This window comes from Rhyacophila brunnea, unplaced genomic scaffold (assembly GCF_057557595.1).
Source record: "Rhyacophila brunnea isolate RB1 unplaced genomic scaffold, BYU_Rbru_1.0 scaffold_16, whole genome shotgun sequence".
In the NCBI taxonomy this organism is placed as follows: domain Eukaryota; kingdom Metazoa; phylum Arthropoda; class Insecta; order Trichoptera; family Rhyacophilidae; genus Rhyacophila; species Rhyacophila brunnea.
The window spans coordinates 25627818-25643103 of record NW_028232816.1 but is presented as its reverse complement, the minus strand read 5'-3'; the positions used below and the strand labels follow the sequence as shown (position 1 = coordinate 25643103).

The 15286-nt window shown below is 33.5% G+C and overlaps 1 protein-coding gene across 2 annotated transcripts in view; it reads right to left on the bottom strand.

Annotated features, from left to right (window-relative positions):
* Window positions 1-15286, bottom strand: part of wun (wunen) — a 44406-nt gene that overhangs the window by 22208 nt on the left and 6912 nt on the right. For both annotated transcript variants that reach the window (XM_085943373.1, XM_085943374.1), the window contains exon 2: window positions 1030-1181. In XM_085943373.1, the coding sequence (XP_085799499.1) occupies window positions 1030-1181 (152 nt within the window). The remainder of the gene's footprint in view (window positions 1-1029; window positions 1182-15286) is intronic.

Genomic DNA, 15286 nt, shown 5'->3' with positions numbered 1-15286 from the left:
CGTCATACGTTTTTCTGTCAAAACTATCAAACTTTACGCTTATGTGGTTTGTTTATACTACTCAGTCTTACAGCGTAAAGCAGAACCATATTTAGTAAGCGTAAATAAAAAAAACATAGATAATTTGTAACAATACATCGAATGGTTTTTCTCTCTTCGATAAAGGAGTTCTAATAAGAATACTGTATCTTTATTTTCATTCATACCAAGTTACCGATTTCGACTTTGTATATAGACGTCTTTTGGTTCTGCATTATGCTCTATACCAGTGGTTCCCAAAGTTGACTGGGCTCCGACCCATCTAACAAAAATTTCCAATCTTGGGACCCACCTCTTAGCTGTCTTAGAGAAAAGACGGCATACATATTGGTAATGCTCAGATTCCCTGGTGACGAGTCGTGGAACTACTTAATGCTGTCTTATTTGTTCTAATTGAAATAAAAAAAATATTTTTTATAAGTGTTACCAATATGAATGAAAGACTATTGAAATAAGAAACAACTTAAATAAAAAAAAATTATTACTTAAATACCTACACCTGCAAGGTTTTTTTACAAAGTTATTTCAATGGGAAGGATGTATTTGTTTCTTATTTTTCTTCATTACAGTTTTAGCATCCACTTCAACTTTAGTTACTTTTAATCGCAGTGAGTTTGATATATCCAATTTATTTTGGTATTTAGTTTTAATGTTAACCATAGCCGAAAATCCGACCTCACATAGATATGAGGTAGTAAAGAGGAGGAGGACTTTCATAGCTTCATCGAACATTCATTACTTTATCACAATATTTTCCGTAACTTAAGTTTATTTCAATTTTTAGGAATTATAAATAGCTGAATGAAATATCAAATTTATCACTTCCTATTTTTTTTAAAATTTATGTATACAGTGGCTAGGTCCCACTCAATATTCGCTCACGACCCATTGGTGGGTCGGGACCCATAGTTTGGGAAACCATGCTCTATACTATTATCAAACATTTCTTGTAAATAGGTCTTTATCATTGATTTTAGAAACAGTACTCACAAGGAAAATAGGTAAAGCCAATCCGATGAGATAAAGCATCGTGCTAGTGACAGTCGACGGATGGAACGGATGCCGTAGTGATTCATCATCGCAGAAGAACCCTCGTTCGAAGGGTTTACCCCATAAGAAGAGGAACAGGATTGGGAAACCGACTGTAACAAAACAAGAAAATACAAATTATTAGTTACAATACTCTGTCAGTAATTCGCCACCCCAAAAACCAGAGAAGTGCTCAATTTTAGTGAAAGCGGCAGATTATAGTGCATACATACAAATTATGGTAAAAATTAAAACAGGTATTTCGTAAAAGTATTTTTTTTTGAGAAATTTGTACTAGCAAAAAATTACGGTATTATATATAATCAAAATTAAGCATTTGCTAAATTATAATATGCAAATTATGCAAACTAAGTTTATTACCGATTTATTAAATAGTAAATCACTTGACACAACCAATGCTTCAGTGAGGCAGATATTCTTGAATGGCTTAAGATTCCTGGCTTTCCCTATGACAAAAGCTTCATTTTGTGTGTCCCGGTTGGATTGAAGAACGGCATTTATTGTGATGCGGTCCTTGGGCACTTTCCTCCCTGGTACACAACTTTCTTCACGATGAACGTACATTTTACGAAGGAGAAGTTTCCAAAATAAACCCGTTTCATCTGCGTTGTATACTTGTACGCGGCAGACTACTGAATTTGACAATCGAATACCGGCGAATTATGGAGCTTAATTTTGTGCTTTCAACTAGTAAAAATAACGGCGGATTATAGTAGTTGTCGGATAATCGAGCGGCAGATTACTGAGAGTTTACCTAATGCATTGTCAATTGTTTCCATAATATCTTCATTGATAACCTTCAAATGAATGAATAAAGTGACAAAGGATCATAAAAGTGTAGTTAAATCTGTAGGAGATTCTCTGTTAATTTTATACTACAATAATTAAAATAAAGGTAAGTAAATAAATAATAAAGGTAAGTAAGGTAAGATAAGTAAATAAATTTAATACTTATACAACTAAGAAACAAGAAAACAAATATAAATATTTTAGTTGTTCAACTGATGATAAAATAAATAAGGTAAAAAACCAGATATAATTCTGAGAATATTACCAGGTAACCAAGACATAGCTATATTATGTTGGGGATTGATTTTACAAATAAACAAATATGATATGACAGCTGTATGCTGAACAATGTAGGGTTGTCATTAGTATTATAAAGGATAAACTATTATGCTTAACTGACTTTTTTTTTTTAAATGTTGTCTATCCTGCAGGTATACCCCTATATAGGTACCTATATATTCTTATTATTCTGATATTATGCAATGTGATTTTTTACATGCCATAACATTTAACAACAATTATGCGTCAAATACATTTATCATCGCTTTCTGTGCTGTTACGTGCTGTCACAGTAAGCTGCTTCTACGGGAAAAAAATGGGTAATGTCGTTTTTTTTGGTATTTAAAATGTTATCAGACTAATGCTCCCTTCCCGTAGTAAAATCTGCCGAAATCGCCAGAACAACAATAAGGTCACCTCACGTGTACCGCACTGCATCGACAATCGCATGACTCAATGAAGGTTTTTTATCATCTACATGCCTACACATTTTCGACTCATGTCAAAATCGCGTGTTTTTTGTTTTTAGCGGTTGGCACTATGTATTTTCTATAAAAATGTTTGCAGGTTAGGCTCTGTTCAAAATATTATCTATGGATGCAATATCGCAAGTAATTTTAACGTACTACGCACATGTAGAAACTGTTAAAATTAATTGAAATTAGCATGAATAATAATTCAAAATACTACTTAATCATTGAATTTACAGAGATCGTGATCGATCAAAATATTCTGCAAAATGACGAAATCATAGACTACATTTGTCACCCTGATAGAGTGACAGTATGGCGACGTACATCATAATGTAATTGAAGTGAAATAAAGCATATCGCGGAAACGTTAGTTTTTGGCAAACCAGTCAGTAGTGGGTTTAAGGACTTGGAGGTCCGAGGTATTAACTGATTTTGAAGCCCCACGATAAAAAAATAATGAAAATCATAAATTCCAACCACCAACGTACCCAATAAAAATGAAAATGTATCCATAGTGACCCTAGTATCTTTTTGAGTAGTTTTGTTATATGCCTCTTTTGTGATAGTTGCAGGGATTTTGTTATGCTTTGGGTAATATTTTTAACTCAATTTGTGAGAAATAGGTACACAGAATTTGGTATAAATTAATAATTGTATGATTACTTTGAACTGTTTCAGGGGCCCATTTTAAATTGTCTGATGCATGGCCCCCACATCCTAAAGCGGGCCCCCTACCTATCGCTAAGGTTAAAGGCAGTGTGATGTCTTATTCCAGTGTTCCCTAAATGGTATTCCGTGGAACCCCAGGGTTTCGCAAGATAAAATTAAAGGCATTTTGTGTATATTTTTTGTATTTCTAAAGAAATACACTTGAATTATTCAGTTGTCGGATTCGTTTCAGTTATGAAACACTGATAGCGACGCCTTTTTGTGGTAGCCAAGTGATATGCGACCCTTCGCTATTTTTGATAAATAGCCATTTTTATTAGACAGAAAACACTTTAAATAATTATAAAATATAATTCGACACGTGAATTTAAATATATCAATCATGATATTATATTTTGAAATAATAAGACTTTCAAAGTAATATAGCGCCGCAGGCGACTTCTTTAAATATTAAAGCAAATTTGTGATGTGTTTATCTCATTTAACTGTTTGACCCACCACGTCAAGGCCCCCCCTAAGCCCAGGTTCCCAGGCTAGAGCCCTGTCAGCCCCCCCTCCTTGTGGGGGCCGTTGTCTGATGAATCGATTGCATAATCTGTGTCAAAGAAATTTGCCGCTGAAACAAGTTTATACATAACATCAGAATTTTAAGATCGATGGATTATTATCAAGTTAGAGAAACAATGGCAATAATATTTTTTATTATTTTACATTAAAACTAGGCAACACGTTGGACTCATTAAATAATGTTCTGAAGATAAGGAAACATGTATTGAACAATAATAGTTATATATTATTGCAACTGAAAAGATTGTGAATGAGATTTGGGTGGCCTTGCGTGATAAGGATTCAATGAACATTTTAATTACTATATTTATACCTAGTGTGACATGCAGTGGCGAAGGGTGGAGGTAGGCTGTTAAGATCCGCCATAAATAGTGTACATTAAACTTTTTCAGACATACATATTTGTTTTCATTGAAATAAGACTACAATTTACAGATAGTGTTGGTTAGATTTTAAAATTCAATTAAACCCTGAGAAACCAAGCCATAATAGATAATAGTCAAAAAATACATGTCTATCTATAAAATATCTAAAATTATGCAATTAAATCATACATAACTTTGAGTATTTTATAGATAGAATAATATTTTTTATTTATTCTAGTTTGGTTTACGCAGGGCTTAATGAATTAAAAAAATGAACCAACAATATGTCTAATATGTAGTTTTAATCCAACGAAAACAAATAACTATGAATGAAAAAGTGTGCACAATTTTGTCGTATCGCCCAAATTAGACCAAATCTATTATGGTTTCGTTTAGGCAGGGTTTAATTGATTTTTAAAAACTAACTAACACCATCTGTAAATTGTAGTCTTAGTTCAATAAAAACAAATACATATGCCTAACAAAGTTTAGTGTGCACTATTTATAGCGAATCTTAACAGCCTACCTCCACCCTTCGCCACTGGTGACATGAATACATTGATAAAGTCAAAAAACAATATATTATCCACGACAACTTAAATTTAGGCCGTGTGCTAATCACGTTTTATCAGTTTTGTTCGTGGATATATTGAAATGCCTAATTTAGCATTTCTAATAAACGAGTAACTGTAGTACTTCGGCCACATTACAGCATTCACCAGTTCCATTATCCAAGAAAAGATCAACGATATACGAAACAGAAGAAGCAGTATTTTATGGCTTACTGATCAAAATGGGTCTAATTAAGATCACCCAAATGATGGCCGACCTCCGATAGGAGATCGCACAAGACGTAGAATGAACTAGTAGCCCTTTTCCAACCGCCGCAGTCGAGGTCTACCAAACCACCTTTTCCTTGAGACATGGCCTGCCCAACTGAGTAGCCCCATTTTCACACGTGACATTATAGATTTGTGATTGTTCAACTAAATATTCTAATTAATAATCTAAGTGTATTTGACTGCCAAACTGTATGCAATAATTTTGTCGTTCCGGAGTAATATTTATTAGACAATAGGCGGCTGCCGTTTGTATTATAATACGAATATTTTAGTTTCAGTACAAGTCGAATATGCTATCTGTTCGAAATGGCCAACGTATGTAGTAATTAATGAAACAATTTCATCCATTCATAACTAATTCATGTTTCAGCGTTTAACTTGGCATTATCTGCATCTAAAAATGCTTTTGGATTTCGACAGTAACAGTGTGAAGTTTGCCACAAATGATTCTGCTATGCGAAATGACTTTCAACTTATTTAAATGCTAGTAATGACACATACCTGTTATCAACAGGCTTTTGTTGGTTTCTGTAAATATTAAATAAAAAACGGGCCGAACCGCTACCCTGATCTCTATAAACAATTGAATAAAACACCTGATCTGGTTCCCTGCTCAACTACGTTAATATTTTATTCATGAGTAAAGGCCTTCGTCCGGTGCGTGAAAATCACTTACTGGGCGGAGGTGTAATTAAGATAAATTTTAAAGTATAAATGATGATGGATGAAAGAGATAATTTTAAGACTACTTAAATATAATATAAAAAAATATAAAATTCCAATGTTGCAAATATTGCCGCGCATTGCGCAGCGGTAAAATCTTCGCGCGCCGGCGCCAGGATCAGGCTCGTGATTCGCCGAATCCAAAGATCATCCGATCAGATTTGGCTAATCACGAGGGCTCTTGGTAAGTCAGCGTGGGTCCGGAGGAATTTCAAAAAGAAAAGAAAGTCAGCAAGCGTCCCTTAAAAAATGTGTACGGACCTGCGACTCGAATTGTAAAAACTAAATATATAAAACTGTAAAAAAGACTACAAAATAATCTTGTCCAAGAAAAAGATTAAAATATATAACACTAAGACCCGCGCAAGAAAGACTTTGTGGTTTTATTTAATTTAACAAACTTAATATATCCTTTTTTTGTGAATCCGGGGTTCGATGGACACCTAAGCTAGCCGCTGGAATCCCGGACATTTCAGTAAGTATATTAGTCCTTTTTTCTGCATCACTTTCATAATTATAATTAGGCTCCGTTTAGTTGAAAAGAATTTCTTGAATATCCTCCTTCACAACACATTACTTTGGATACTCATCGTTTAATTTATGCATGCATATTGCAGTCCTGTATGCAAATTAATAATGGCACAGTTATTTGCAATTTACAAGATTTAAAAAAATAATAATTAAAAATGAATAGTTGGCAACCCTGTTGGCACTGTGTCCATTCACTGTATCTTAAAATGTGAGTGGTCTGGTTTTGTTAATGAGTGGATAAAATTGAATATGTCAGTTGCAAACTCTGACAGATTGTCTGGAATACAAAGTGACAGGCGTAGCGTGTTGTATTCAAGTCAGTCATAATTTCAGTTTTAATATATTTTTAAAGGCTCAACTGGATGGTATTTTTTAATGTTGTGACACGTCGCAACAACTCGAAGGTAGCTTTTAAAGGATTAAATTTAATATTAACACTGGCCACCGAGTATAAACTTCTGAACTACTATATTTTTTTGTGGACATTGGTCACAATGTAACATTAAATTTAATATAAATAAATCTACCCCATGAGCTAAATAGAACCTGTTTATTCATTAGTTTCAGTCTAATTCTATATTATATCATTGGCGAATACTACTAACTAGACGATTATTTAACGCTTACCTTAAAAATATCAGTGGTGAAGATTCGATAGTTAACAATTATTTAACAATCTTGTTTATTTGTTGGCAATTTTAAATGACGCAGTGACATCTATCTATCTCAACTGAATCAATGTATTATTGCAGTCTATTCGACAAGTTAAAAATACACGGAAGCGCACGATTTTGATTTTTAAGTGGATTATGACTAGATTTATATGACCATTTCGATCTCTAACTGTCATGAAAATTACTCGCTCCAACAAGAGCGTTGGAGTGGAGATTGGAGCAGGAGCATGGAGCAGTGGAGCAGTGGGGTTTTACCCGGAGCACCGAAAATTTGTGTTGTTACACTGCTCCGGATGTTTTTTTTATTGTTATTAAATTTTCATCCTAAAATCCAATGCAAATATTATAAACACTTTACAACACTACCGAGTGATAAATAACCTCACTTTTTTGACGCTGGAGACACCACATTAATAAGTTCGTAGATATTGGATTCTTTTTAATTGGTAATTATGTATTGACTAATGTTTAAAAACAGATGAATTTATTTGTTTATATAAACTGTATATCAACTTTGTTTAACATGAAAATGAAAATCAGGACTCAAAATGGACCGGAGCACAGTTCCGGTTCGTGAAATCGGTAAAATTATCGCTCCGTATTGTGGAAAAAATAATTTGACCATCTGAGTTAGATAAGAGTTAGATACGCCCACGGTGGCCGCGCGGCATAAGCGTTGGACTATCATGCCGTGGGTCCCATGTTCGAATCCTGGGTCTGGCAAGTACACATATTATTGTTTTTCAATATGTGTGTGGGTCAGGGTATGGACCTAATAGGTTGAGCAAGTGGCTGACATCCATTTCTCATAAAAACAAAATCTGTTAATACAAACCTCTACTCTGTGGAGGCCCATATGATCCTATTAGAATCGGACATGGTGGAAGAAGAGAGTTAGATAAAACATATAATATAACACACTTATTTTTATAAAATACACATATAATTTGATAGCTATGTTAATATCTTCAGAAAATTGTCGAGCGATCCGGTTCGTAAAATTTTCCATTTTGAGTGCTGCGAATAATAAACTTTATTTTATAACTACTCATTATTAAAGTTTTTTAACAATTGTATACATATAGGTAATACCTATTAAAACTTTTTACCCGGAGCGGTGGAGACCCTGAAGCAGAGCTGGAGTGGAGCAACTCAATAAAGGGTCCGCTCCAACTTTCTGGTTCAACTCAACATCAATATTGTGTATTTCGAGCTATGTAACCTAATCCTATAACATATACCTATTCCCTCTAACATATATCTAAATCCTAATCCTAATCTAACATATATTTATGCCCAACTTCCGCTAATCAATTTTACATAATATTATCCAATAATATTATTATTGGAGAGATTTTTCGACTCTTTTAAAAACTATTATTCTTTCTGCCAGAACCTGTATATATTACGCATTTATGGTAGTTGCACGTAACTAAATATAACCGTAGATTATCAGATTTGTCATCCATTACGGCAGTTAATTCGTCAAGTAAGATTGCCTTCAGTCTCGCTCAATAAAATTTGCTTTATTGCAACTGTATTCAGGTCATTGGCCACACAAATATTAAACATGCGTCTCACATGAAGGTTGAACCGATTACAACAAATTAGAGACCGCAATGGCATCTTTTGGAAACAATGTTCACTTACAAATGACTTCAATCAAGTGCTTATTATGGCAAAATTCTTGATTGAGGTAAATATGTTTTATTTACTTTTCATATAACTAATCGGACCAAGCCAACCAAGACCAAGTTGGTGTCAAGTACTGGTGAAGAGCACCTATTAGTGTGATAGGTGACAGTGGTGAATAGTGAATTATGGAAAATAGGTTGCTACTTGTTGGACTTACTTACGGGGGCGGCTTAAAAGATAACAATAATATATTACTACTGACGAATAGGTAAATACTAATGTTAACGCAGAATATATGTTTGCTTTTAAAATATCTAAAATTAAATATGATTTATCAGCGTAGATTTTGAGATTAACTAATTTTTAATTATTTGCTCGAAGACTTAAATTTTAGTGCAATTTGCTGATCTCCTACGATAATTTTCCAGTAGATGGCATGATATTCTATACAAAAACATGATAATTTACATACGGATTATTATAGCTTTTGAATACGTGAGTATTGGTAGTAAATATATGATTTATTATTACATTATATTACATATCGATGCCTTCATTAGTCCGTTACTTCATCTTATCGTGCCATCCCCTAGCGGAGGTCGGCCAACATAAGTTCGATGGAGCTATACCAATCACGAAGGTTAATAAGCCATGAAATGCAACGTTGGCCTCTGCTATGCTCACTGTTAATCTTTCCATGGTTGGGGAATACTGTACTTTTATCCTTTCATAACGTGCCTGTGGTATTACAGTTTTCTGTTTTGATACTACATTGAATTGAGAACATCAGTGTTTATCACACGGTCAGTCCAATGAATTTTGAGGGTGCGCCTATACAGTCACAACTCGAAATCCTCAACTCTTCGTGACATCTCTTGATTTTGCCATGTCCGGAAATTTGTACGTATGCAGTTTCCCATATATTAAAGATCGTCCAACCTCTTTGGGTCGTATAGTACCTACTGAGATAAAATTCATGTCTAAATAAAACACAGTTCTTGTCGGTTTACAGGAATTTTGAAAATAGCTGATTATTTTGTTAGGTTAAGTTAGTTTTTCATTCTTGAATTCATAAATTTTGCCAACATCAGAGATGACCGTATAGTATACAGTCATCTCTTTCCGATAAGAAAGCTCACGGCGAACTGTGCTACGGTGAAATGTAATACGTACAATTTACATGTAACCGATTTACCATCCAAACCTCCTGTTACTAATATAATATAAAATTAATTTTTATGAAGACTTTAAGTTTAATAAGGATTCTTTGCCACTGTACTATACAACATTGATAATCCAAATATTACATATAACTAACTGATATTGAAACGACTCAATAATATGTTCAGAAGTTTTCTTAGGAGGTTGACGAGATCTGTCAATGAAATAGAAAATATAATGGCGCTGTGAAATTTCCTATGCCTCTAAATGATGATTATGGTAAGAGCTGACTTGTGCCACTTTCAAATTGATGCTGCTCATATATCAAACCACACTTGAAATAGATTGACATCTGCACACAAAGGTGGACTTGATTCAATTGACGTTTTGAAATTAGGTCATTCGATTAATGTATTAGATTACATTAGTCCCCTAAGTAAATATTATCAAATTTAAGTTTGACATGTAACTTATAAAATATAAATATTAAACTTATATATATTGACATAATTTACGCCGCCGTTTTGCTTTTAACCTACAATTCATTTTCTATCTAGCCACGTTTTATAAAATGGACAATTCATATTTTACAATGTATGATATTATCTTTATTGATTATGATAGTTTTACAATATTATACTACTTATCTTCAAATCAAGATATATATAATAAATTTAAAAAACAAATGAGATGTAGATAATATAAATGTGAAGCGTGGCCGTTTCGAGAACTACAATCCTCCCTAGCCATTTCCTCTTCTTTCCCCTCGCCTTGGAATCATTTGACGTTTGTTATTTATTGTTTGTATAAACTGTTTAAACGTGTTAATAATGCAAAATATTACCGCATATACCAAGCTCAAAACTCTCCACTTTCATAAAGCTCCAGAGGTTAAACTGGGCAGGCCATGTTCAACGCATGCCTGAGTCACGGATACCGAAGAAGAAGGAGGCCCAGGGGGGAAAAGGCCAGTGGGAAAGCCACGCACACGATGGGGTGATAACGTTACAAAAGATCCCAACCAGCTGCTAAAAATCAGGAACTGGAAAAGACGTGCGGAGGACCGTACCGGCTGGAGGACGGCGGTGGAGGAGGCCAGGGCTCAACTTGAGCTGTAGCGCCATCGAAGAAGAACAATGCAAAATTAGTGTTGAAAAGTGGTACCAGGAGGATTATAAGTCGTGTTATAACCTACTACGTATAAGAATTCATAAAATCGCTGCAATGACAAGTAAATTGTCGTTGATTCTACAATACCTGCTATGAGCACAAAACCAAATTGTTCAGGAGACAAAAAAAACTGTTTTAAAAAATAGGTAAATATGTTTCAAGTCAGTTGACTATACAATTTGATGACATTAATAGTTTTACATTGATTGAATAATAAAAAAAACATTAAAAAGGAAGGAAATAAACAATAAACCTTGATTATTCTCTTTATTAGCACATGACAGATATTGTCAGCATCTTTTTGATTACATAACAGGTATTTGTTGTGAACAAATTTTCATAATCAATTTTAGTAAAATGCAAACATCCATGAAAAAATATTATACATAGTATTTTATAATCAAGTTTATAGAAAATAAAATGAATCAAATAAAGAACATACTAGCATGACAATCAAAATTATTTTTATAATATTTTGCTATGATATTTTAATTAGTTCTTGGAATTTGACGTAAACTGCAAATTATCATGGAATGTGATGATACTTTTCAAGACCTATCGTTTTTCAGCTCTTGAAGGTGACGATATTTGGATGCAAAAATGGGTATATCCTCGATATACATTTTTAGACAATATTATTGCCTGATTTTCTTCGTTGCAAAAGAGGTAACCATTCACATTAATAGCTCAAACAATAGTTGATATCACCATTCGGTTAATATTTTAATTGACGAATATCATCGACAGTAGGGTCTCCGGCTCTCTTGCTTGGTCTGAGTAATGTAGGTTTGTTTGTAACTGATCATATTGTGAAAAAAAAATCAAAATTTAGTACTTTCACCTTATATTGTTGCTTCTGTCGTGCTAATCTCATCCGTGCTATGTAATCCAATGGTGAATTTATTGATGGTTTGAAATAACGATCCAGCGTCGCATGAACACTGTCGGCCTCCATCATAGTGTGACCCTTTTCCAAAATATGTTGATAAATATTGTTATCGATTTTTTCTTAGCCGTATCGCTAAGAGCACTGGCTAACACCTTATTGCATCCATCAGATATAAGTACCACTTCTTTATAGCTAGGGGTAGATTTTCTAAGTAATCCATACTTGATACACCCCCATTTGCTTCATGCCATACGTACAATAACACTTCTTTATTATTTAATTCATATATGATGAAGTTATGAACTTGGAGTTTTTGCTTGTAATACATGGCAGAAGCATCTGTTTTGGGGCACAAAAGTACACTTTGGAGATCCATTGTCAATACCAGTTTTTCAGAACTTGCACTCTTTTTTGAAGCATTTTTTGCAGCCCTATAAGAGTGTTTTTTCGAAGAGTTTTAACCGAAGGTTCCAACAACTCAGCTTGTTATATAATATCTGAAGACACGGATACATTTTTCATTGGCGACCATAGAAGGATCATTATTTATGTGTATAATATTATGTTGTTCACCTGAACGGAATGTTCCATTTAAAATATGAGTAAGTCCGTCGTCAGGGGGTAGCAATGTAATATAGTCTAGAAATTCAAAGGTATCTGCATTTGAATTTGTGAATTCATTTAAATTTTTATGACCATCTACGGGAGTTAAAATAATATCTCCAACATCGCTATTATCCGATGGAGGAGCTTCATTAAAAATCTGAAGGAGCTTCGTATCAGAGCCAGAAGCTGTAAAATTATCTAAAGATCCCCCAGATTCTTGATACTTTTTGTGTAGTGCTAATTCAAGAATATTTTTCCTTGATATGACATCTCTAAAAAACAATGTTATGAAAATTACATGTCAAAAAAACAATTAAAATGACAATGAACACACGAATGAAAACAGATAAAACGTTTCACTTTTGATTATTGTAAACATAGGAAAGTAAAATTTTAATATTGGCTATTGAGGTGGTGGTTGTTAATATACTTCCTGAATTCGGATGAAACCTTAATGTAGATTATAGCGGCTCTAATCTTTTTAAATAAAATGAAATGAAATAATGGCAAAATGTGTTTTCAACCATGTTGATGTTGATGTTGATGTTGATGTTGATGTTGATGTTACAATAACTTTACACCTAACAGAGTAAATAGTAAAAATTACCTCAACCTTAGCCACTAAATTTCAAACACTTTTAATTCTTGAATACAATTATATAATTTTATTATAGTAAGTAGAAGAAATAATATAATTCTCACCATGCAACAAATCAATGGATAATCACTATCATGTGACTGACAAGTATTAACTTGACTCATTAAAATGTGTGATGTGATGAGTCATATCAATGTTTGTTTGAATTGCACATAACTGTTATTTAATTTAGTAATATCTGCCATGTGATCAATGTCATAAAGGTGATCTTAAGTTAATTACTGCTATGTACACTTATATCACATAGCAGATATTACCATCACTAAATTCAACACCGACATATGACAGCTTTTGTTTTTATTTATTTAGAATATTTTGGTAATTCCAATCACATAGCAAGTAGTATAGGTGGATGGAGAAAAAAATAACCTATCCAACGATGTAAATAACTCAAAACTGACCAAATGTGCACATAGCAGGTATTGCAGAATCAATGACGAAATATTCTTTGACATTTCAGTGATACCATATAACTAAAAATATTCCGACAAATTGGAAAAACATTGTCGTCTGGTATTGTATTCAGTATTATATTCGATATATGAAGATGGGGAAAAAAGAAATACTGGCAATCCTTTCATAATATATCGCAGCGCCATGACACTTCAAGTTATAACTTTCGCAGTCTAGTGGTGTGGTCTCCATGAATGGCAATGGCAGCCCTCGTGGTCCAGTGCTTAAGGAACTGGGCTCTCACCAGGAAGCTTCGGTGTCCTGGTGAAATATTTTTGTTTCCTCAAAGTTTGGATCTTTTGTGTTCACCACTTAGTTTAAAAAATACAGCTTGTATTTATTTATATTCCTTTGGACCATTAATGGTGTTTTACAATATCAAAAGTTACCAACTGTCATACATTTTCTGTATGCAGATTGAATTAAAAGATAAGTGATTTCCACTTCTTAGAAATGATATGTCATCAAATTGAAGTTGAAAAATACTCTAAATTAAATAAATGATCTTGGATAATTTAAAGTCACATGCTTCAAGTGACATGACCATTTTGTCAGTAACTAGACTACAGTAGAAAATGAATCATACATACTACTTATATCTCTATTATAATTAAAGGAACAAGGTGCTTAGAAAAAGCATGCTTTATAAAGAAGATTATTGAATCATAATAGAGTAAAGGTTCAAATATATTACGATCACGTTATGTGCTGTCACAGTAAACTGCCGCTACGGACAAAAAGTGTGTAATGTGGTTTTCTTGGTGTTTAAAATGTTATCAGACTGATCCTTTCATCTCATAGCACATTTTGAACCTTTAAACAAACATTGTCAGTTAGCAAAATCTGCCGAAATCACCAGAACAATAAGGTCACCTCACGTGTACCGTGCTACATCGACATCCGCATGACTCAATGAAGGTTTTTTATCATTTTCTACATGCCTACACATTTTTGACTCATGTCAAAATCGTGTGTTCTTTGTTTTAGTGGTTTCTCTATGGATTTTCTATTAAGTTATTATCTATTATCACTATTATCTGCAGGTTGGGTTCAAAATATTCTACGGAATGACGAAACTGCTAAATTTGCCACCTTACCAGCATGTGACCGTACGTGACGTGATCATAATGTATTTTAACCTTAAAAAACTACTTATTTACATTTATCATTCGCAGTATGATTGCGATAATTTGAATATAAATTGTGCGAAAACAATAGAATTAACATGTCAAGGTTCACCATTAGTATGACAACTCTAACGTGGCAGTATTATTAAAAAAATCTTTATTTAATCACTATGGTCACTATTATAGTCCCATGCGACTATGGATACAGTCATACAAGTGAGGCACTTAGACACAAGTGCACAAGTCACATTACAAAGCTTCTAAAATATTTTACTAGTAATTAAACTAAATTAAATTTTAACTGTTATTGCTGTGAATACTTTTTTATTTTCGGGAAAATAAATCCCGCTGATCGATGACGAAAAACCTTCATGATTTACTCAGAGAATGAAATAAAAAGCAAAGGCAGCAGGCGGAATCAATCAATAGACCTTTCGATTAGCAATCGTACATGCTGTCGAGTGCGCCATTCCGACCATCGAGTGAGTAATACAATATATTGATATCTATATGACTTTCCTTCATCATCGATATAGACGAAAACTATTATCATAGATGCAAACCAATAAACAATCACAGATATTGG